The 22,577-nt window shown below is 36.8% G+C and overlaps 1 protein-coding gene across 8 annotated transcripts in view; it reads left to right on the forward strand.

Annotated features, from left to right (window-relative positions):
* The window catches only part of FAM214A (family with sequence similarity 214 member A), a 115,458-nt gene extending 99,554 nt beyond the window's left edge, over positions 1-15,904 (forward strand). For 7 of the 8 annotated variants that reach the window (XM_042988820.1, XM_042988821.1, XM_042988818.1 and 4 more), the window contains exons 10-13: positions 4,782-4,940; positions 9,660-9,728; positions 11,997-12,196; positions 15,325-15,904. In XM_042988820.1, the coding sequence (XP_042844754.1) occupies positions 4,782-4,940; positions 9,660-9,728; positions 11,997-12,196; positions 15,325-15,478 (582 nt within the window). In that variant the 3' untranslated portion in view covers positions 15,479-15,904. Of the gene's footprint in view, positions 1-4,781; positions 4,941-9,659; positions 9,824-11,996; positions 12,197-15,324 lie in introns of those variants that run through there. The other variant, XR_006218627.1, reaches the window with a different exon arrangement.
* Positions 15,905-22,577: the final 6,673 nt, after the last annotated feature.

Genomic DNA, 22,577 nt, shown 5'->3' on the forward strand with positions numbered 1-22,577 from the left:
TAATTTGTATTTCCCTGATTACTCATACTGTTGAGCCTCTTTTCTGTGCTTTATCATTTAGCTTTTCTTTCCCAAGTAAGCACATAATGTTTTCCAAATAATTATTTTTTTCATTTATGTTTTTTGAGAGAGAGAGAGAGAATGAGGGAATGCAAGCATGGGAGAAAGACAGAGGGAGAGAATCCCAAGTACGCTACTCGCTTAGTATGGAGCCCAATGTGGGCATCCAGCCCACGGCCTTGGGATCATGACCTGAGCAGAAATCAAGAGTTGGACACTCAACCAGCTGAGCTACCCAGACGCCCCTGAACAGCAATAGATTTTAATTTTAGTTTTGTTAAATGTCCAATTTATTTTTTTCTTTTATGGATCTTAATTTTGATAGTGCATCTGAAAAATCTAACCCAACACTTCTCCACCGTGGCACTATTGATATTTGAGCCAGATAATTCTTTGTTATGGGATTTGTTTGATGCATTGTACGATATTTAGTAGAATCTTTGGCCTCTGTCCATTAGAGTTCAGTACCATCATCTGCCCCTTACCCCCCAGGAATAGCAGTAAAAAATGTCTCTAAACATTGACACATGTACCGTGGTTGAGAACTATTTGCTTGACCCCAAGGTCACAAAACTTTTTTCCTACAAGTTTTATTGTTTTAGCTCTTACATTTAGTTGTGTGATCCATTTTGAGTTAAGATTTATATATGATATGTAGTTTATAGTCGTTTCATTTTTATGAACATGAATGCCCAATTATTTTAGAATTGACATGAACTAATGTGAGTTCTCTAACATGTTATTCTTTCTTTTTTAAAAAAAAAAAATCTAATGTTTATTTTTGAGAGGGAGAAAGAGACGGAGTGCAAATGGGGGAGGGGCAAAAAGAGAGGGAGACACAGAATCCAAAGCAGGTTTCAGGCTCCGAGCTGTTAGCACAGAGCCCAACGCAGAGCTCAAACTCACAAACTGCCAGATCATGACCTGAGCTGAAGTCAGATGCTTAACTGACTGAGTCACCCAGGCACCCCTATTCTTCCTTAAAATTGCTTCAACTATGGTAGTTCCTTTCCCCTTCATCATGTAAGTTTTAGAGTTAGCTTACCTATTCCTACAAAACAGACTGCTGAGATTTTGTTTGGATTGCATTGATAATAGGTCAATATGTGGAAAAGTGACATCTTAAGAATATTAAATCTTTATATTTTTAAGGTTTTTAAAGTCATCTCTAAACCCAACATGGGGCTCACTTAAAACCATGAGATCAAGAGTTGCATGCTCTACTAACTGAGCCAGCCAGGTGCCCCTAAAATGTTTCTTATACGTAGCAAGTTAGCACTGAATTGTTACAAGTGATTATGTCATCAAGTGAGCTTGAGAGTGTTAACAAGATTTTAAGTGCTTCTCTGTGTCTGGCACCTTGAATAGGCTCTATGAAGGGTAAGAAAATTTCTATTATACCTGCTCTGGTAGAACATAGTTTTATTTACAGAGATAAGAGTAACATATTAAATAATTAGGTTTGAACAGTGGTGAAGTTTAAGGATAGTTCAGTGTGCATTGGAATAGTGAGAGGAGGCCAAACTTCGTAGGATTGTAGAAGATTGAGAGAGAAAAGTTGATTTCGGTTCAAATGAACATCTGAATAAGGACTTGAAAATAGTAGCAACCTTTTTTTTTAGGTTTAACCTGTCATTTATTTATTTTTATTTTTAATTTAATTTGATTTTAATTCCAGCATAGTTAACATACAGTGTTATATTAATTTCAGGTGTACAATGTAGTGATTCAACAATTCTGTACATTACCCTATGCTCTTCAATGACAAGTGCACTCTTTAATCCCCATCACTTATTTCACCCATCCCCCCACCCACCTCCCCTCTCGTAACCATCAGTTCTCTATAGATGAGAGTCTGCTTCTTGGGTTAACGCTCTCTCTTTTTCCTTTACTTGTTTGTTTTGTTTCTTAAATTCTACATGAGTGAAATCATACGGTAATTGTCTGTGATTGATTTATTTTGCTTAGGATTATACTCTCTAGATCCATCTATGTTGTTGCAAATGCCAAGGCTTCATTCTTTTATATGGCTGAATAATACTTCATTGTGTTTGTGTGTGTGTGTGTGTGTGTGTGTGTGTATGTGTAGCTATATATATATATATATATATATATATATATATATATATATATAGCAGTATAACTGTGTGTATGTGTATAGATACTTACACACACACACACCATATCTTACATTCATCTATTGTAGGCTGCTTCCATAATTTGGCGATTGTAAATAATGCTGCTGTAAACACAGGGGTGCATGTATCCCTTTAAATAGTGTTTTTGTATCTTTTCTGTACATATCTAGTAGTGTGGTTACTGGATTGTAGGGTAGTTCTGGTTTTTAACTTTTGAGGAACCTCTATCCTATTTTTTTCTTTCTTAATTTGTTTTTTAACATTTTTTGAGAGCGGGAGAGTCAACAGCACGAGCAGGGGAGGGGCAGAGAGAGAGGGAGACACAGAAACTGAAGCAGGCTCCAGGCTTTGAGCTGTCAGCACAGAGCCCAGCATGGGGCTCAAACCCACAAACTGTGAGATCATGAGCTGAGCTGAAGTTGGAGGCTTAACCGAATGAGCTGCCCAGACACCCCAGAAACCTCCATACTGTTCACCACAGTGCCTACACCAGTTTGGATTCTCACCAAGAGTACAAGAGAGTTCCTTTTTCTTTACATTTTTGCCAACACTTATTATTTATATTTTTTATTTTAGCCATTCTGACAGGTGTGAGGCAATATCTCATTGTAGTTTCGATTTGCATTTCCCTAATGATGAGGGATGTTGAGCATTTTTTCATTTGTCTGTTGGCTACCTATATGACTTCTTTGGAGAAGTGCTTGTTCATATCTTCTGCCCATATTTTAGTTGGATTATTTTTTTGGGGGTGTTGAGTTGTGTGAGCTCTTTGTATATTTTGGATACTAATCCTTTATCATATATGTCGTATGCAAATATCTTCTCTCATTAAGTTACCTTTTAGGTTTGTTGATTGTTTTCTTCGCTGTGTGGAAGTTTTTTATTTTGATGTAGCCCTAATAGTTTATTTTTGCTTTTATTTCCCGTGTCTCAGGAGACATATTTAGAAAAATATTGCTGTGGCTGACATCAGGGACATTACTGCTTGTGCTCTCTTCCAGTATTTTTATGGTTTTAGGTGTCTCACATTTAGGTCTTGAATCCATTTTGAATTATTTTTGTGTATGATGTAAGGAAGTGGTCCACTTTAATTCTTTCATATGTAGCTGTCTAGTTTTCTCAACACCATTTGTTGAACAGACTGTCTTTTTCCCACTGGATTTTCTTTCTTCCCTTGTCAAAGATTAATTGACCATATAGTTGGGGGTTTATTTCTGGGTTTTCTATTCTGTTCTATTGATCTATTGTGTCTATTTTTGTGCCAGTATCATACTATATTGATGACTACAGCTTTGTAATATAACTTGAAGTCTGGAATTAGGATGTCTCCAGCTTTGCTTTTCTTTTTCAAAATTGCTCTGGTTGGGGTACCTGGGTGACTCAGTCAGTTAAGTGTCCAACTTTTGATTTCCACTCAGGTTATGATCTCACAGTTCATGGGTTTGAGTCAACATCGGGCTCCACACGGATAGTGTGGAGCCTGCTTGGGATTCTCTCTCTCTTCCCCTTTCTGCCCCTCCCCTGCTTGCACTCTTTCTTAAAATAAACTTTAAAAAATTTCTCTTGTCATTTGGGGTCTTCTAGGGCTCCATATAAATTTTAGTATTTTTTCTCTAGTTCTGTGAAAAATGCTGTTGTTATTTTGATAGCAGTTGCATTAAATATGCAGATGTCTTTGGGTAATATAGAAATTTTAACTATATTTGCTCTTCCAATCCATGAGCATATAATATCTTTTCATTTCTTGTGTGTCCTCTTTAATTTATTTCATCATTGTTTTATAGTTTTCAGAGTATAGGTCTTTTTACCTCTTTGATTAGGTTTATTCCTAGGTATCTTACTATTTCTGGTACAATTTTAAGTAGGATTGTTTTCTGAATTTCTCTTTCTCCTGCTTCCTTATTAGTATATAGACATGGAACAGATTTCTGCACACTGATTTTGTATCCTGAGACTTTACTGAATTCATTTATCAGTTCTAGTAGTTTTTTTGGTGGAGTCTTTAGGGTTTTCTAAATATAGGATCATGTCATCTGCATAGAGTGATAATTTTACTTTTTCCTTACCAATCTGGATTCCTTTTTTTTCTTTTTATTGTCTGATTGCTGTTGCTAGGACTTCAAAGTGAACACCCTTGTCTTGTTTGTGATCTTAGGGGAAAAGCTCTCAGTTTTTCCCCACTGAGTATGATTTTAGCTGTGGGTTTTTATTTAAGGCCTTAATTGTGTTAAGGTATGTTCCCTCTAAACCTACTTTGCTGAGGGATTTTATTATGAATAGATATTGTACTTTATCAAATGCTTTTTCTGCATCTGTTGAAATGATCATATAATTTTTATCTTTTTTCTTATTGAAGTGACTATCCTGTTTATTGATTTTCAAATACTGAACCATTCTTGCATTCCTGGAATAAATCCCACTTGATAGTGAGAAATGATTTTTTTAACATATTGTTGGATTCTGTTTGAGTAGCAACTATTTTTTTGGTACCAGAAATCATAGTAATGTTTTTATTTAAATGAAAAAAGAAATGAATGTGTTAACTTCTAAAATTTGTTTCTTAAAATTTATTTTGTCTTCCAGGAGTCTGTCTTGAACTATCGTTTAGATCCTCTTGGCATTGTTGATGGTTTTACTGCTGAGGTCGGGGCAAGTGGTATTTTCTGCCCCACACATTTGACTCTTCCAGTTGAAGTGTCATTCTACAGTGTTTCAGATGATAATGCTCCCTCTCCTTATATGGCAAGTATTTTAAAAAATTGTCTCTGTCTGCTAAAATCAACCAATTAAATCGCAAGTGTCTTTAAATTTAAAGAAATTTAATACTGCTTTGTGGTAATACTTGAAAACATAAAGCATTTCCTAAGAGAAAACTGAAGGCTGAATAGAAACAAAAGTACTGACATGTTATCTCACAACTTCTTTCTGAGCTAGCTCTAACAACAAATATCCTCTTTTGCATTTGAGGATCTGCTGAAAATTTACTTGTTTCTATGTGATTAAAAAACATGATAAAACTTTTATTAGTGACACTATGATTTCATATCTTGCTGAATTCAGACGACAAATTCTCAAGTACTTACTGTATACTCTGGTCCCATAAGTGTTGCCTTCACATGTGATCCTCATTTCAGGAAGATTTAGGTAAAGATTTGGTGAGTTATTAAGTCTTCTGTGAGACTCTTTCACTCTCTTTATGCTGTTTGTTTCGAGACCATTTTTTTCTAATCCTAGAGTTGTTTAGAATACTAGCTATTTCTGTTTTCCACACTAATGTTCTAGTGGAGAGTAGGATAGCTAAGTAAAAGCACAGTTTTGACTCAATGATCCCATGATTGCGTCTTTCCCATTTTTTTATTCTGATCACTTGAGATAAAATAAGCCTTTAACTGCAAAAATGATACTGAGTTTTGGTGCATGTTTGGTATCAGCCCTTTTACAAAAGACAAAGAAAGAGAAGTGGCTAACCCTGCAAGTCTATACATAGTTTACAGTAATGGTCTCAAATAAGGGGTCACATCTGTGTTTTCATGTTAGGTCTTACTTTGAGAAATACAGATTGCTATAGTTACAGAAATGTACAGCCCTGGCCTTGCAATTTGAATTTTCTAGCTTCCCACATGGCCCAATTGCTTCCTCTAATATCCTTCTCCACAACCTTCTAGATTTTCAAGAAAGAACTAAAGGTTGTGAAACGAGAAATCTATGTAATAGACAACAAAGGAAAGGAAGTTATACATTTTTAGGGACTTAAATATAGCCTACTCATTGTTGGCCCCGTTTGCTTAAGGAAAGTTGTTTTAGCCTTACTCCATTTTAAGAGTAAAATGAAGAGCCTGATCAGTGTTTCATACTTCGAATGAGAAAACATAATGGTGTCTGCTCATTTATTGTAATCTGTCATTAATGTACAAAGCCCCCAATGACCATTAAGGTGGGTTAGAAACAAGATAAAAGAGTGAATGACTGAAATCAGCTCAAATAAATATTTTTGAGTGAAATTCACAAGGAAGAGAGAATTTGAACTATGCTTTTTAAAGAGTAGAACAGCATTAATCTTGACCTTGGTTGACAACTAAAAAGATAGGATTAAATGATAAAGAGTTTTGTCACTCTAGAAAGTACACACAAATGGTTATAACTTTTGAATAGATACCAGAAAGAGTATGAAATCAGGTTATTGAGTTGAGTTTGTCTGTCCTTTAAGAATCCCTGACTTACTCAGTTAAGCATCCAACTTCGGCTCAGGCCATAGATCTCAGGGCTTGTGAGTTTGAGCCCAGCATTGGGCTGACAGCCCAGAGCCTGCTTCAAATCCTTTGTCTCCCTCTCTCTGCCCCTCTCCCTCCCCTCCCCTCCCTCCCTCCCTCCCTCCCTCCCTCCCTGTCTCCCTCCCTCTCTCTCTCTTTCTCTCAAAAATAAACAAACATTAAAGAATCCCTGACTTACTTTTCTTTGATAATATTCTTCAGTAAACTTTCCATTTTGTAATTAAATTTTTTCTAAGTTAGTTTATTCATTAGGAATGGGTTCCTTTTGCAAATGACCCAGTCCAAATCTTAGACCACAAATCTTTCCTACTATAAATTAATAAAATTAATCATATTTATTTAGGGAATCTTATTTACATTCTTGTAGTTTAGTGTGTTTTTAAAGGACTGATCACATTTTGATAATATATATCACAGACCAGCAGAACTGAGATACCAAATTCCTACTTGTTACCTTAGGACCTCTCATCACAAATAATACAAATGACTCACAAAAGATAATATTATGTACAGAAAATTCTGTTTTTGTGATATATAACTGGTACAGGACTTTTCATGAAATAATTCCTTAAAGATTAACTCAAAAAGCCACATGATATCTCTCTCCAATTTGGGTATCACTGGTAAAAATGTTCTCCAACTGTTACATAACAACATGTCACTGTTTAGAAACTATTGAATGGTGGAACCAGGTAGAATGGTCTAAAGAAGGCATGCCAGTGGTAAATTCATGGTACGACTTCAATTATCATCAGATTAACAAGACCATATGTTATCTTTCTCTATTTGTAATTCACCAAATTAAGATAAACTTCTTTCAGTTTTACTTACTGCGTGCATATTCTCTATAGTAGAGTAATTTGTGGAGTTTTTGTGTAAGATTTTAATTCTGTTTATCTTCATCTTTCTTTTCCATCCTTAAATACCAGACAAAATGTATTTTTCTTCTTTATGTTAAATAAAATAACTTTTGGGGCACCTGGGTGGCTCAGTTGGTTAAGCGTTGGCTCAGGGTGGTAGGATTGAGCCCCACAGTGGACTCTGCACTGACAGAGGAAGGCTGCTTGGGATTTTGTCTCTCTCCCCACCTTTCTCCCTCTCTCTCTGACCCCTCCCCTGCTTGTGCTTTCTCTCTGTCTCAAAATAAATAAATAAACCTTAAAAAAATAAATACAATAAGTACAGTAACTTTTATGGGTAGAAACATGAATATTCTGACCAACTAAAATTTAATTATTAAAAATAATTATTAAATAATTAAGTTATTTAAAATTACAATAATAATAAAATTCCAAATAATTTCCCAATTTCTGTCTAAAATTCGTAATTTGCTAGTGCCCCTACTGATCTTACGTTGCTTAGAGATGGTTGTAAAGTGTTGGCTTAACCTATAAAGTTTTAAAAATACACATACTCTCTTTATAAATTGATTTAATTGTTGCTACCATGTTCTGAAAACTATTAGAATTGTATGTATCAAAGGAAATAAGCATAGGCTTGGTAGTAGTAGTTTTTGCCCCACCAGTTTTCTTATACGTATTTAGGGGAAGGAGGCAAGGAAAGAACAGTAATGTATTGCCTATAGCAGTGCTATTATGAAAGGTAGCTATTATTTGGATATATTTTACTTTTTTTTCCTGAAACTAGGAAGAAGAGGGGCATTATATGCCACAGCTTTTTTCACATAAAGCAGATCATAAGAAATTGTTAAAGCTTCATTATTATTTTGGTTAGAGATGCAGTTTGTTAATATGCTGTTTTTATGCTTTAAATGACCACGTGGTAAATCACATTAGACAAGAACAACATATGTCCTTTCAGTGCCCATTTCCACAAACATTTCCTAATATTAATATGTTAATTTAACAGTCTAAGGATGGCATTTGATTCACATAGCAGAGTCTGGCTTTCCTTTTCACCTTTGTGCACTTTTTCTTTTTACCCACCAACCCTGGTCTTTGTTACAAATCCAGCAAAAATGTCTGATGGGACAGTCCTGTTTTATATTTACTTCAGTTGACATGTCTGGTCATGTACAATGTAAAATGATGGGATATGAAATGCAGAGCATGCATTTATTCTACTTAACTACTCGAAACTATTTCCCCAGTTAAAACCAATGAAACAGCCCCCTTTCTAAGAATTAAATATCACAGTTACCACCTGTGGTCGTTTGGTCATCTTAGTTCTCCAGAAACTTGCATATATTCAATTCTAGCTTTCCTTGTTTGTTTTTTTTTTTTTTTTTTTTTTTTTTTTTTTTTTAAATTTTTTTTTTTTCAACATTTTTTATTTATTTTTGGGACAGAGAGAGACAGAGCATGAACGGGGGAGGGGCAGAGAGAGAGGGAGACACAGAATCGGAAACAGGCTCCAGGCTCCGAGCCATCAGCCCAGAGCCTGACGCGGGGCTCGAACTCACGGACCGCGAGATCGTGACCTGGCTGAAGTCGGACGCTTAACCGACTGCGCCATCCAGGCGCCCTAGCTTTCCTTGTTTTAATTTATACGTGCTTCCCGTTGTTTGGGTTTCTGTAGTGATTAGAACATCCTTCTCAGAAAATTATGTTCTCTAATATAGGGAAGTATAGTACTTCTTAAACTTTAATGTACATATGGTATCATCTGGAGGATCTTACAACTACAGCTCTGATTTGATAGATCTAGGGAGAAGCCATAAATTGTGCATTTCTAACAAGTTTGTAGGTGATGCCGATTATGCTGGTCTACCTCTAGTCAGAAATGCATATATGTAATTTAACTCACTGACTAAAGAATTTACTTCACTATTGGCTAAGACTTAGACCCTTCTGCATTCTTTACTTTTTGTATGTCCAAAGAACAATAAATTAGTTGCTTTTTCATTTCTCTCTTTCCACATGATACAAGAAAATAATCCTGTCTTCTAACTGTATTTCCTTTTTAAGGAACTTCTATATTGTATATCTTAATGGAAATTTCAAACAGTGTAATGTTATTTATTTCAACATCTGCAGGAAGAACAGTAAATTGTTTCCTTTTGGGTGGGACCCTCAATATTTCATACTCAGAATGTATCTATTGATGGGAATGTTTTTGCATACAAATAGAATTCTAAAATTTTAGTAGTTACATAATTTATTATACTTATTTTAGCCTTTCATATACATATGCATCAGTTTGTACTCAATTTGTCTTCTTTTATTTCAAGGGTGTGATTACTTTAGAGTCCCTTGGTAAAAGGGGTTATCGAGTACCTCCTTCAGGAACAATACAAGTGGTATGTGTTTTATAGTCTACAATTGCAATAATCATTCTCTCACATACATATAGAACTTAGCCCTTTCTCCTGCTACTGCTGCTGCAACAACTTTGGTAAGTAACAGTGGGGCTGCAGCTTTCTTTGGAGTTTCCCTGCTCTCTGCCCCAGGAATGGCCATGTGGGGACCTCCATAAAAGGAAAACATTAATAATCTAATCAAGGTGAATGCTTTAGAAAAATAGTATATGACAGTTTACGTAACTTAAATAGAGCTGTTTTCAATGTAATTAGAACTTTACTAGTTCCTTCTATTTAATATAGTTAGTCAGACTGAGATTGACCTATTTAAAAGGAAACCTCAAATGCTAGTATTGCTTTGGCAGGAAAACTTGGGAAACAAAATTATATTATCCCTGGTGTAATAATTTCTAAATTAACCTACTAAAATGGTTACACCAAGTAGAAATGTAGTCTGACAGATGTGAGGGCAGAGAAGGCATCTTTCCTTTTGGTGTAGCTGTTGATCTAGTTTTGGCTCAGGAGAATTCCTTGAGCCCAAAGCAATCCTTCATCATCGTTGGTCTTGGTTTTTCAGAAGAGTAATTTGATATCAAGACCAGTTTACAATTGGGTTCATCTCTAAGTCAGACCCAGGATAATCTTACATGCCCAAAAGTATATTATAAAGCTGGCTCTAGCAGACTGACAAGAATCTAACTGATATTTGTCAGTTATACCTCAAGAAAGTTGAAATTAAAAAAAAAAATCAAAAAGTCTAGCTAAGTTCCTTATACTCAGGATCTGGTCTAATTCAACAAGCCTTTTTATGCCTTTTGGCCTCAATGTGATCAATGCTTCACCAGACCACTTTTACTCATCACTATTGTTCAAATACAGCAAGGAGTTTTCTGTACATTTGCTTAGTTCACATCACACAGGGATGAAACATGGTATTATGTGATACATTTGTGTGCAGTATATATATTGCAATATATATATATAATTTCACTGAGGAAGAATCATTGCATATTAAAGTAAGACTTTTATGTTAAATGGATTTCTTGAACTAAAAAGAGTGATAATCATCTTGTTTTCTTGCCCTTGGCTATGTAGTTCATGTGAAAGCATGGAAAAGCTAGCTATCAGTTGTCATAATAATGAGGCATAAATCCCAAGGCAGCACGTTCATACCCCTTTGTTTGAGGACTACCAACTTTAATGATTAATTTTAAATCTGAAATTTAGGTGTGTCTTTCATTCCTTATATAGTTTAATTATTTATAAACATGGTTTGAACTTTTAGCTTGCTAGTTGTTGTGGTTGTTGAATGTATTAGCCTTAATCTTAAGACTCACTAGATTTCAAAAGTTGGATCATAATATTGATATATTTCTCATTTTGATTCAGTGAGTGATGTCCAGTGCCACGGATGAGCTTCTGAAAGCACGGGCACCAAGTTACCTATTGATGTGTTGGTAATTTGGTTAAAGTCAGATCAGCAGCTTGGGATCTTGTTTAAAAATTAGTACTTTAAAAAATAATATTCCTCTGGTTATTAATAGCCAAGTATCAATTGAATTTAATTCAGTCTTAACTAAGGATACATATTTTGGTCTATTATAATATTGATGATTTTACACTACAGTTTTCGAAACGAATCCAACTGTGAGAACATGAAGTATTATTTAGTCTACTTGGTAACTAATAATACACCTTATTTTCTAAACTTGGAAAAATTTCCAAATAAGAAAAAGTCTCTTTTTTTAGAACATGTTTTTAATTTTATAGTAACTATACATACCTAGTATACCAAAAAGTCTAGTTTTACCTAGCTTTTTTATTTTAAAACAATTTCTATTTACTTATGATCAAAATGTGATGAAAATTAACATTCTGTTTTGAGTACTTTGGGGTTGACACACTTTAATAAAGCTAATGTTTGAAATAAGTGAACTGGAATTTTTTAATCCAGTAAGGGTGTATTTTGCCTACTTTAGTGGAAGCATTTGTAAAAATCTGAACAAAGAGTAAAAGTTTATATTGTCTAATATGAAATTTGTGACTAAATATTTTGATTTGTTACAGGAAATAAATTGAACCATTTTTTAAAATAGTGATTATCTTTTCATAAACTTATAAAATGTTATTAACTTTAGTTCCCAAAACTAAATTATATCCAGTGGGATTAACTTCTTATTAAAAAGTCTATTTTATTATTGGCACAATTATTTTGCATCAACTCAATAAATCACTTTTTTAAGAATAATTTTTATATTGTTTCTTCAGACCTTATTTAACCCTAATAAGACTGTGGTGAAGATGTTTGTTGTGATATATGACTTACGAGATATGCCAGCTAATCATCAGACATTCCTACGACAAAGAACTTTTTCTGTACCTGTTAAACAAGAAATGAAGAGAAGTGTTAATAAAGAGAACATCCGACATACAGAAGAACGGTTATTGCGCTACCTCATACATCTGAGGTAATGTTTCAAATAAATATGAAAACATGTTACTTCAGAAGAACAACTCCAAATTTTTTTGTTTATTTTAACATGTGTCACTCTAGACCAGTGCCCCCTTGGAATTTGCTTAATTTGGAAACTTTTCATATGCCAAGATGCAGAAAACACAGAGCATATCTTCCTTCATTCATTGTTACTTGTTGAATTAAGGAAGTTTTCATTTATAGCTATGTAATGTAAAATATTTTATATCAAAACAAATTCTGACATATCTGGGGCAGTGAAGCACATTTTCTAAATCAATGCTGTTCAATGGAATTGTAATACGGGGGCGCCTGGCTGGGTCAGTCTGTAGAGCATGGATGACACTCTTGATCTCAGGGTTGTGAGTTCGAGCCTAATGTTGGGTGTAGAGATTACTTAAAAATAAAATCTTTAAAATATTGTAATATGAACTGTATATGTAGTTCTGTATTTTATAGTAGCCACATTAAAAAAAAAAAAGTTGTTAAGAGGGGTGCCTGGGGGGCTCAGTTGGTTAAATGTCTGACTTCGGCTCAGGTCATGATCCCATGGTTCATGAGTTCAAGTCCCCCGTTGGGTTCTGTGCTGACAGCTTGGAGCCTGCTTTGGGTTCTGGGTGTCCCTCTCTCTGTGCCTCCTGCTTGTGCCCTGTCTCTCTCTCTCAATAATAAATAAGTATTTAAAAAATTTAAAAATAATAAAAATAAAGTGATAGAAAAAAATAAGAAACAGGAAAGATTGGGGTGCCTGAATGGCTCTGTCAGTTGAGTGTCCAACCTTGATTTCAGTTCAGGTCATGATCCCAGGGGTCATGGGATCAAGCCCTGCATCAGGCTGCTGCTCAGCACAGCATGGAGCCACCTAATAATCTCTGTCTCTCTCTCCCTCTCCCTCTCCCTCTCTACCCCCATTTCCCCACTCACACTCTCTCTGAAATAAAAAAATTTTTAAAAAGGAAACAGGAAAGATTAATATATTTCCTTTAACCCAACATACCCAAATGTTGTAATTTGAATATATAATCAACATAAAAATTATGAATGAGTTATTCTATGTTCTTTTATTGCACTAAATATTTGAAATCAAGTATAGGTTTTATACTAACAGGGCAACTCAGTTTGAACTAGCCACATTTCAAGTGCTCAGTAGCCACATGTCGCTAGTGGCTACTGTATCGGGCAGGGAAGTTTTTAACCCTCATTTATTCATTCAACAAATATTTATGTGTTGAGTATGTTTCTGGGTACTAAGGAACAGCAGTGTGAAAATCTCTTTTCTCATAGAGTTTATATTCTGGTAATTCCATCAGAAATACCTTTCCTCTAACTTGTACTACCCAGGTCACAGCACTAGATTTTGAAAAACCATTTGTTTGCCCTTGAGGTCTATGTTGCCAGTATCCTGAGGTAAGGTTGTGGCCCTGAAATCCTAGTGCAGTTCTCAGGCAATGAGCAAATCTGTTGGTTGGGAGAGAGCTGAATAGTCTTTTGCCTGTAACTTTGTTCTTGGTAATTTTCAGATGCTATTTATAGTAAGTTCTTAACCACATCAGTGACAGTAATTCATTTTAGCCTAACTCCTTACTTCAAAGATCCTATTCATGAGGAGGAGGCACCTCTCATCCAGGGTGCAGGCAGAAGACCTCTTTAATCTGCTGCTAATGGTGACTGCCAGCTTTTTTTCAAGAGATCTGCCTTGTGGTCATCAGGAGTACATGAAGACAGAGCTGTCCACTTAACCCCATACTTGAAAAAGTCTATTAATGGGTTCCCACATAGTACTGCTTATCCTGGGGTCTTCTGTCTGGTGTTCTACATGCTAAGGACATGTTGAACTGGAGCAATGTTTTTAAACCCAACTCTACACTACCTGAGATGAGCCTAATGTGAAATGTATACAGATTGTGAAAATGAAAATCTGAAAACAGACTCTGAAGACTTTTTTAAAAAGAGAAATGGTATGAAATAGCAGACTATAAGAATAGATCCCAGCCCAAGCTAGGATAAGATTCAACTCTCTCTAAACTTCCATTTGATACCATTCCTCTTGAAGTTTAACCGCCATAAATAACCAACATTCTCAAAAGTAAACATGAACTACCCCAGCTTTTATATAATCCCCACAGAGTGATTAGATCCTTTAAATGCTGTAAAGAAACCTCTTTGGGAAGTATACCATATATATGTATGAGTATGGTATACTTCCCAAAGCTCTCATTTTTCTCCTTCAGATTGAGAAGGTGAAAAAACTTCAGACAGATTGAAAGAGTGAGCTGGCATTCAGCTCACATAAAACTGGCCACCAGATTTTTCAGCTAATTTAGGAGTAAAATTCATACACCCAAAGAGTATTTCTGCTATGCAAAGGGTAAACCAGAGAGATTAGCACAAAAGGATATGTTTGACTGTCTGCCAGATACAGTTCCATATACAGTATTGATAACCATTTTCATTTCACTACAAATTTTTGTCTTTTTAATGATGATTAGGCTTTATTAGCTAGCCATTACTGATGATAGGAGTAATTGTCCTCAATAGTTGATTATTTTCTGTGGTGACTTCTCAAGTGTGGAATCCATTTTAATGTACTCACAATTGGGGGAGGACAAGTTATATGAAATAAGGCAGTCTGTGTGACTGAAAGATGCTAGGGCTGCAAAGCCCAAAAGTAGTATAATTGACTGATATGAACTGAAACTTGACATTGTAGATAAGGGAAAGTGCATGTGTTATGGTGTCAGAGATTTAAAAAAAAAGGATCACATGTGAAACAAGCTTTATAGAAATAAGAAACATCTCTGGGGCACCTGGCTGGTTCAGTCAGAGGAACATGTGACTCTTGATCTCAGGGTCATGAGTTTGAACCCCACATGGGATGTAGAGATTATGTAAATAAAAAAATACCTCTGACATTGTAAGAAGGAAAGGGAGTATGGGATGTTTAGGGAATAGTAAGGAAGAGGCACTTAAATAGCAGCACATACTTTAGCAATGTAAGACTAAGTATCTTGTTAAACAGTTACTCTTAATATTGGTAGCAAGACTCCTTCTTGTTTTCAAAATTTACTGAACTTTATTTTAAAGACTCATTCCCTGAAATAATGCATCTTTTTGTTTGTTTAGGTTCCAGAGTTCTAAATCTGGAAAGATCTACCTCCATAGAGATGTACGGCTCCTGTTCTCTAGAAAGTCAATGGAAGTTGATAGCGGTGCTGCGTATGAACTCAAATCTTACACTGAATCGCCAACAAACCCTCAGTTTTCACCAAGATGTTGATAAGGAGTGACAATTTAAAGCGTTCGCTCAGTACCCAAGTTTGAAAGTAAAAATTAGCATAGAACGGAGTGCACCAATTAACATCCAGGAGGGTGGATCCTCTCCTGTTATCCTGGACCAGTTTTTATTAAAGGATTCCTGGAATGAGATCCACATATTCCAAGTAGACTGGAAACACTCATGTCCTAATCCATTTTGTACTGTTGAAACCACTTCATTGGACATGTTGCAATAGCAACCCCCCCTTCCCCAATTAGATTAGTGTTTACACATTTTATTTCTCAGTTATTTAATATTTAATGTTTTCCTTAATACTCAAGTGATGTTTGTCTCTAGTGTTCTAATGTAGCACAAATCCTATGTAAAATCATACTATGTATTTTTGACATTAATGTTGAAATCCAAAATATATGCACAAGTCTTTAATTTTGTGTGTGATGTGTTTTAAGTACTATTCATTTAATTTATTGAAAATGAGAATGAAATGTTGAGCTTCTTTAAGATTAACGCACTATGCAAGCATGTGTACTTTTTATATCTCCAAGGTTTAGTTTTTACAATATCCCATCCTGGTTGCTATCTCACATACTAGTCCTGTAACATGCTGTTTTTGGCAGTGCAACGTGGACTAAGCTGCTTCACGTTCCCTTTGCAAATTCAGATCATTATGCCCATTCATATTCCTTCTAGAACTCCTTACTCCCAAAACAGTTCTATTTTTCCTTAATTGCTACTACAGAAGCTTTACATTAAATTGCTGTCCCATGCTAGATGACTTTGCAAATTGTTAAAAAAAATGTACTTTGAAAACAAATTAATATTTATATTGTAAATATACGCAAAAACAAAGAAACGTGTATTTGGCTTTTATTTTTAGATGAGATCTTCATGTGATTAAGTGAATTTCTGATAACCATCAGACAGTTTCCATTCTAGCTTTACAGCTGACAAGAGGGGAAGGAAGATGTCTTGAGCCTCTTCCCCAAAGAAATTTATCATGTTCTTGCTCAGGGTCACAATAGGAAAACCACTGAGGAAGGGAATTAATTGAGTGCATCAAAAGCCCTCCTTCCATCCCCGTAAAAAGAAGAATGGTTTTAGATGTTTGTGCAGGGACAGTGGACAACAGCAGATCAGATAATAAGGCACAGATACTGGGAATGCTGGTACAAAGCAACAAGTGCAGGTTAGAGAATACATACTACTCAAGTAGGCCACACCAAGAGACCTGGGAGTCAAAGATCAGGTGAGCGCTTTGGAATTTTGGAGATGAGAAGGTCCTTATATTGGGACCCAGATAATGGATAGACTATTCAAGGGAAATCAGACCAGTGATGAGTATGTGACTGCAGGCTGTGGGGTGGCCAGCAAGAAGCCTCTTATAAATAACTTTTAAAATACTTGCTGGGGCATCTGGTGTCTCCATCACTTGAGCATCCGACTTTTGACTTTGGCTCAGGTCATAATCCCAGGTGTGGGATTGAGCCCACATCCAGCTCCCTGCTGAGCATGGAGTCTACTCCCCCCCTCCCCCGCCCCCCGCTTGTGCATTCTCTTTCTCTTAAGTAAATAAATAAATAAAATACCAGCTCAAAGAGAAAAGGCCACTTACATTCCATAAAGCTAAAAAAAAGTTTTCGATGGCACACATTTTTGAAGACTTATTCTTGATTTTCAGGCTGTGAAAACAACATGGAATTAGGACCCAAAATGTTGGGATTGTAATTCTAGCTCTAATAGCATCTGATGGGACTGACTCCAGGAATCCTCTAACCTTTCTGGGTCTGTGTGAGAGAATGAGAGTATTGATAATATGCCTTCTTAAATTGTCATATGATTTTTGGAATTGGCATTCCAATATATGTATCTAGACTTACTCATTTGACCAAAGTAAATATTGACAATTTTGAATGAAACTTGGAAAACACCAAGTAGTTAAACCATCAAAATGCTTTAAAAAAAAAAAAAAAGTTATTCTTTGACCTCTCCAGTAATCCAAAAATTAGTAATATATGTTGGATAGAGGTGTCTTCTTATGTGGATACCTCACTGTAACCTTTCTAGAATTACTGCTAGTACATGGTTTTTCTTGTTTCTGGGTATTTTAAAGAAAATTTCAAGAACATGATTGCAACATCTGATTGCATCCTGTGCCCTTCCTGGGAAGGGAAACATGCTGGCATTTTGTCCCTCTTCTTCTTAGGGTCTTTTATGCCCATGTTTTTTCCACTTGAGGTATGGTGACCAAGTACAAATCTGCTCTCCCTTGCCCTGGCACTATCTCTATTGTAATAGTTCTTTTCCTACCTGTCTTTGTCACAGGCAGAGTCTTTACCACTCTTGCCATATCATGCCTCTTTGTATTCATAGACCATGTCACTAGATTGAGTGTTGGCATGCAGGTAAAGATACCAGCAAACAACCTGTCCACCCGTGGTAGGTAATGGGGATCTCCTCATTTACCACAGGCTCACTTGACAGTTCTGCACTCTAACCCAATAAGTCATACTAGTAATTTGCTTTGAAAAAGAACTCCAAGTCACAAACAACCTGCAGAAAGTCCTTGGGAATTTTCTTATCAGATGAGAATTAAAAATAGTGATGAAATGGGTGGGGACTGAATGGAAGGCATCCAAAAGAAGATTCCTTCTTCCTGCCATTTCCCCAGACCAGGTCTTTGTCATTCCCAGTCCCAGTCATTCCTTTCTTTCCTGAAAGAAAGGAAAGCATTTCTCTTTCAAGGCTTCGTTCTAAGGATCTTCACTCTTACTTAGGTTTGTGAATCAAGTGGTGATCCTTTTTCAAACTTAATTTTAAAAATTCATGCAATATATGTTCATTATAAAAATTTTCACACTACATAATTATGTAAACATGAAAGTCCCTTTCTCTGTTCACCCTTGTAGCTATCATTTTACAGAGGTGGTCGCTGTGAAACTTTTGGCATTTGACACCCCATATGGTCTACTGGATCTAGGAATACAGTGTCAGTCTAGATGGGAAGAAGGCTTTTCATCATGGTAGGAATTCATTCTCAATTCCTAAAACTATATGTGCATTGGAATCAGCCCCTTTTACTCTATCATGGATCATCTATGAAAAAGATGCCCTTTCTAAAAATTTTTATTATGGAAGTACAGTTGATGATACGTATTTTAAACTTGGACACTGGGAGGAGGAAGAGAACATGTGAATGCCTACTATGTGCCAGGCACTGTAAACAATTTATATGTTATTTAATACTTACAGCCATACTGCAGAGAGTATAGATATTCTATAATGAAAGAAAAGGAAGCTTGAAGAGCTTCCCCAGAGTCTCACTGTTAGTAGAAGAATCAGGAATCAAATCTGAGTTAAAGCTTATGTCTTTTCCACCCTACTACATGGGCATTTTGCCTCTTTTTCCATTCTTTCCACTAGTATTTATGGCCTGGCATAGAATATATTTTTCATCAATATTCTTGGCAATACAGCTTATAATATGTGTGTGATAAGTGACATATATAAGGCCTGCCTATTAATCATTGTGGGGGGGGGGAGGGGGAAGACTTAAAAAGACTTCAGGAAGGAACGAAGGAATGTCCTAAACCAACTCAGAGGCCATCCAACTTAGTATACTGTCAGGAGGCACTCAAGTTAAGGGAAAGTTTAGAAATACATTGTGGCAAACATTTTATGAGATTTAAAATGTTGAAAGTTTGTGAAGTCTCTTCTAGACCCCACTGTTCATCATTATTTTAAATTCATTCAAAATTTTCCTGTCTGAATTTTCAATTCATATAAAGATCTCTCATCTCAGTCCCTAGAGAAGTGGCATCCTCCAATTTCTAAGTTCCATTGCCAGTACTCAAGTGGTTGAAACTGCTCTCTATAGTTATCTGGCCTGTATTACCTATTCAGGTAATCTTTGTTCCCTGGGCTTAGCTCTCAGAAATCACCATTTATCCTCAGGGGTTGTGGTAGTCAGTGGCTCAGTTGACTTCCCGAATGTATCTTCCAGGCTCTTCCTATAGCGTCCTTTTATTAAAAATATATTCTGTTCTTGGGGCACCTAGCTGGCTTGGTCAGTAGAGTATGCAACTCTTGATCTCAGGGTTAAGTTTGAGCCCCACACTGGGTATAGAGATTACTTAAAAATAATATCTTTAAAAAAATAAGCTGGTGCCACCTTCCTCGAGGATACCTGGGCTAAGGAACCAGTGCCAGTTGCATCCTTCACTAAGGAGGCCTCGCTACAATTCTGCCCATCCTTAGCCCCTTCATCAAATATGCCACCATAATTGACCAGGCCACATCCTACAACTATCCAGTGCCCCTCTGAGATGATGGGGACATGCCCGATGTGCCCAGCCACCCCCAGGACCCCAAGATCCAAGCCTGGAGTGGATGAAGAAATTGTGAGCACTGCTGGTGACATAGAGGAGGCCACCTCCCCTCTGGCCAATAAAATGCAAAACGCAGCCACAAGTGGGTAAATGTATTCTGTTCTTGATCCTTGCTACAATCTCAGCAACGATGTAGGTGGATTTCCTCTCTCAGCTGCTTGAGGAATGGATGTGGTGGAACATTATTTCCTTGACTCGTACAAACTCTTGAGCTAGTGCACCTAAGCCTCTAAAAGACCTCTGGTCTTTTTAAAGCTTTTTACACTTACCAAGTTCCAAGCCTGAAAAATCTTGTGCAGGTGTGGATCAGAATCACCAGGGGAGCTTTGGTTAAACATGAATACTTGAACCTTGCCTCAGACCTAATGAGGATCTCTGTTAATACGGTTTTTCAGTGATTCTAATCCCTGTGGCTAATTTAATTAGTTAAAATGATATAAAATTTAAAATTCAGTTTCTCAGTTGTACTAGTCACATTTTAAATGCTTGATAGTCAAGGGCGCCTGGGTGGCTCAGTCGGTTAAGTGGCTGACTTCGGCTCAGGTCATGATCTCCCAGTCCGTGAGTTCAAGCCCCATGTCGGGCTCTGTGCTGACAGCTCAGAGCCTGGAGCCTGTTTCAGATTCTGTGTCTCCCTCTCTCTGACCCTCCCCCGTTCATGCTCTGTCTCTCTCTGTCTCAAAAATAAAATAAAACGTTAACAACAACAAAAAAATGCTTGATAGTCAAATATGGGTAGTAGCAATTGTATTGGTAGCACAGATAGAGAATATTTCCATCATCACGGAAAGTTCTATTGCATAGCACTGATCTGGAATACATAGATGGCAGCTGAACCTATGAGGTGAAAGTGATCTGGAGAGTGTAAACTTGAAAAAGAAGGGATCCAAGGATAGAACCGTTACAATCCTCCCTTTAAGAGGCAGGAAAAGAGGTGTCAGGGTGGTTCAGTTGGCTAAGCATCTGACTCTTGGTTTTGGCTCAGGTCATGATCTTGCAGCTTGTGGGTTCAAGCAGCTCAGAGCCTGTTTGGGATTCTTTCTCTCTTTCCCTCTCTCTCTCTCTCTCTCTGCCCCTCCCCTGCTCTCAAAATATAAACAAACTTAATAAAAAGAAAGAAGCAAGTAAAGACTCAACAAAGGAGATTAAGAGGAGATGGCCAGAGAAGGAGAGAATAAGAGAGTAGTATCCTAGAGATCAAGAGAAAAAAGTTTTGAAAAACAGGATTCTGGTGATTAGTGTGCAATTTTAAACATTAAGGTACATGTTTAATTAACATTAAGGTACAAGGTTAATGATGCAGGGGAGTGTTACCTGGGGAAGCATGGCTTCTCACATCCCCACAATGGGGCACTGACCTTTGTAAATTCCCCATTGACCAAAGTCTCCCTCCCAGAAATTCAATCTTGCCCTCACGTGCATGTCACTATCTTTCAGGAACAGAATCTCTTTATCCAAGATCACATATACTAATTTTTTTTATATATGGGTGTCTCAGATTTTAACTCAAGCTCGCAAATATATTGATGTAGGATATATACCAGAATGCCAATTTATTAATAAAAATACAACTGTTAGACACTTCAGTTAGCCTAACTAGTTAATTCTCCTTTCTCCCTATTGTTTGACACAACGGGAAGGCAAATTTTCAGTAGGTTGTTTTGTGAGTATGGAATGAGAACAAATAGTTGATCTTAAGAAGTTTCTCAGCTGCCCACTTAAAGCACTCTCAAGGGATATCTTTGTCAAAGAGTTGGCATCTTGAATTCTCGTATTTCAGGTACTTGCTTGCCTGACAAACTTCTTCCTTCTTTTCTCCAAAAGGAGTGCAGTATCACACTTGGATTTTCAAGTTGCAATCCCCATGCAATTCTTCCTGTCTGAAATTCTTCCTAGGAAACTGGTTCTTTTGATGGTTTCCAAATTCCCGCAGGATTGCCTTCATTACCCGCTGCTTTTTACTAGTTTAACTCTTAGAGGGCAACTTTTTCCAAGTTTCTGATAAACTCTTCATTGGAACCACCCTGTACAGTATTGCCGGTAGCTATCCAGATGTTAATTATTATGAGGATTAAATGTAAAGCTAACAGATTTGGTAGTTAAAGTCATTGGAATAGTTTGGTGTCAGGGGTTTCAGTCAAGTTGTGGGAGTGGACCTCCGGGTGTAGACAAATGAATGGAATTTGAATTCTTTCGTCAGATATTTATTTAACATCTAGGAAATGCTGGGCTCTGGGAGTGCAACATAAGCAAATATGGACGAGGTCCCTGTCCTGATGTGGCTTATTTGAGCAGGAAAGGTGTCATTAATATTCATATGTCTAATGGTACAGCGTGTGTTGCTGAAGATACAGACATGTGAAGACATTTAAGAAGTGGATCTGACCTAGGGTAGGGGCTCAAGAAAAGCCTGAGGCAATGACATAGAATTTGGGATGTGAAAGATGAATATGGTTAAGTAGGAAAAGGGAAACGGGAAGAGGCTTGTGGAGGGAAGGAGCACAGAGCTTTGAAGCGCCCCCCAAAAAAGCATGCGTGGCTACACTGCGGGGAGCGAGGAAGAGAACAGGGGAAGGCGAGTCCGGGAAAGTAGAAATAGTAAATCTCCCGGAATACGCAGAAAAGGGCGGGGAGAGGCGGCTCCACTTATAAACTACAATTCCCAGGAAGCATCTGCCAGACGGATGTGAGGTGAGGTGCGAGCCGCGACCTTT

Source organism: Panthera tigris, chromosome B3 (assembly GCF_018350195.1).
Source record: "Panthera tigris isolate Pti1 chromosome B3, P.tigris_Pti1_mat1.1, whole genome shotgun sequence".
Lineage (NCBI taxonomy): Eukaryota > Metazoa > Chordata > Mammalia > Carnivora > Felidae > Panthera > Panthera tigris.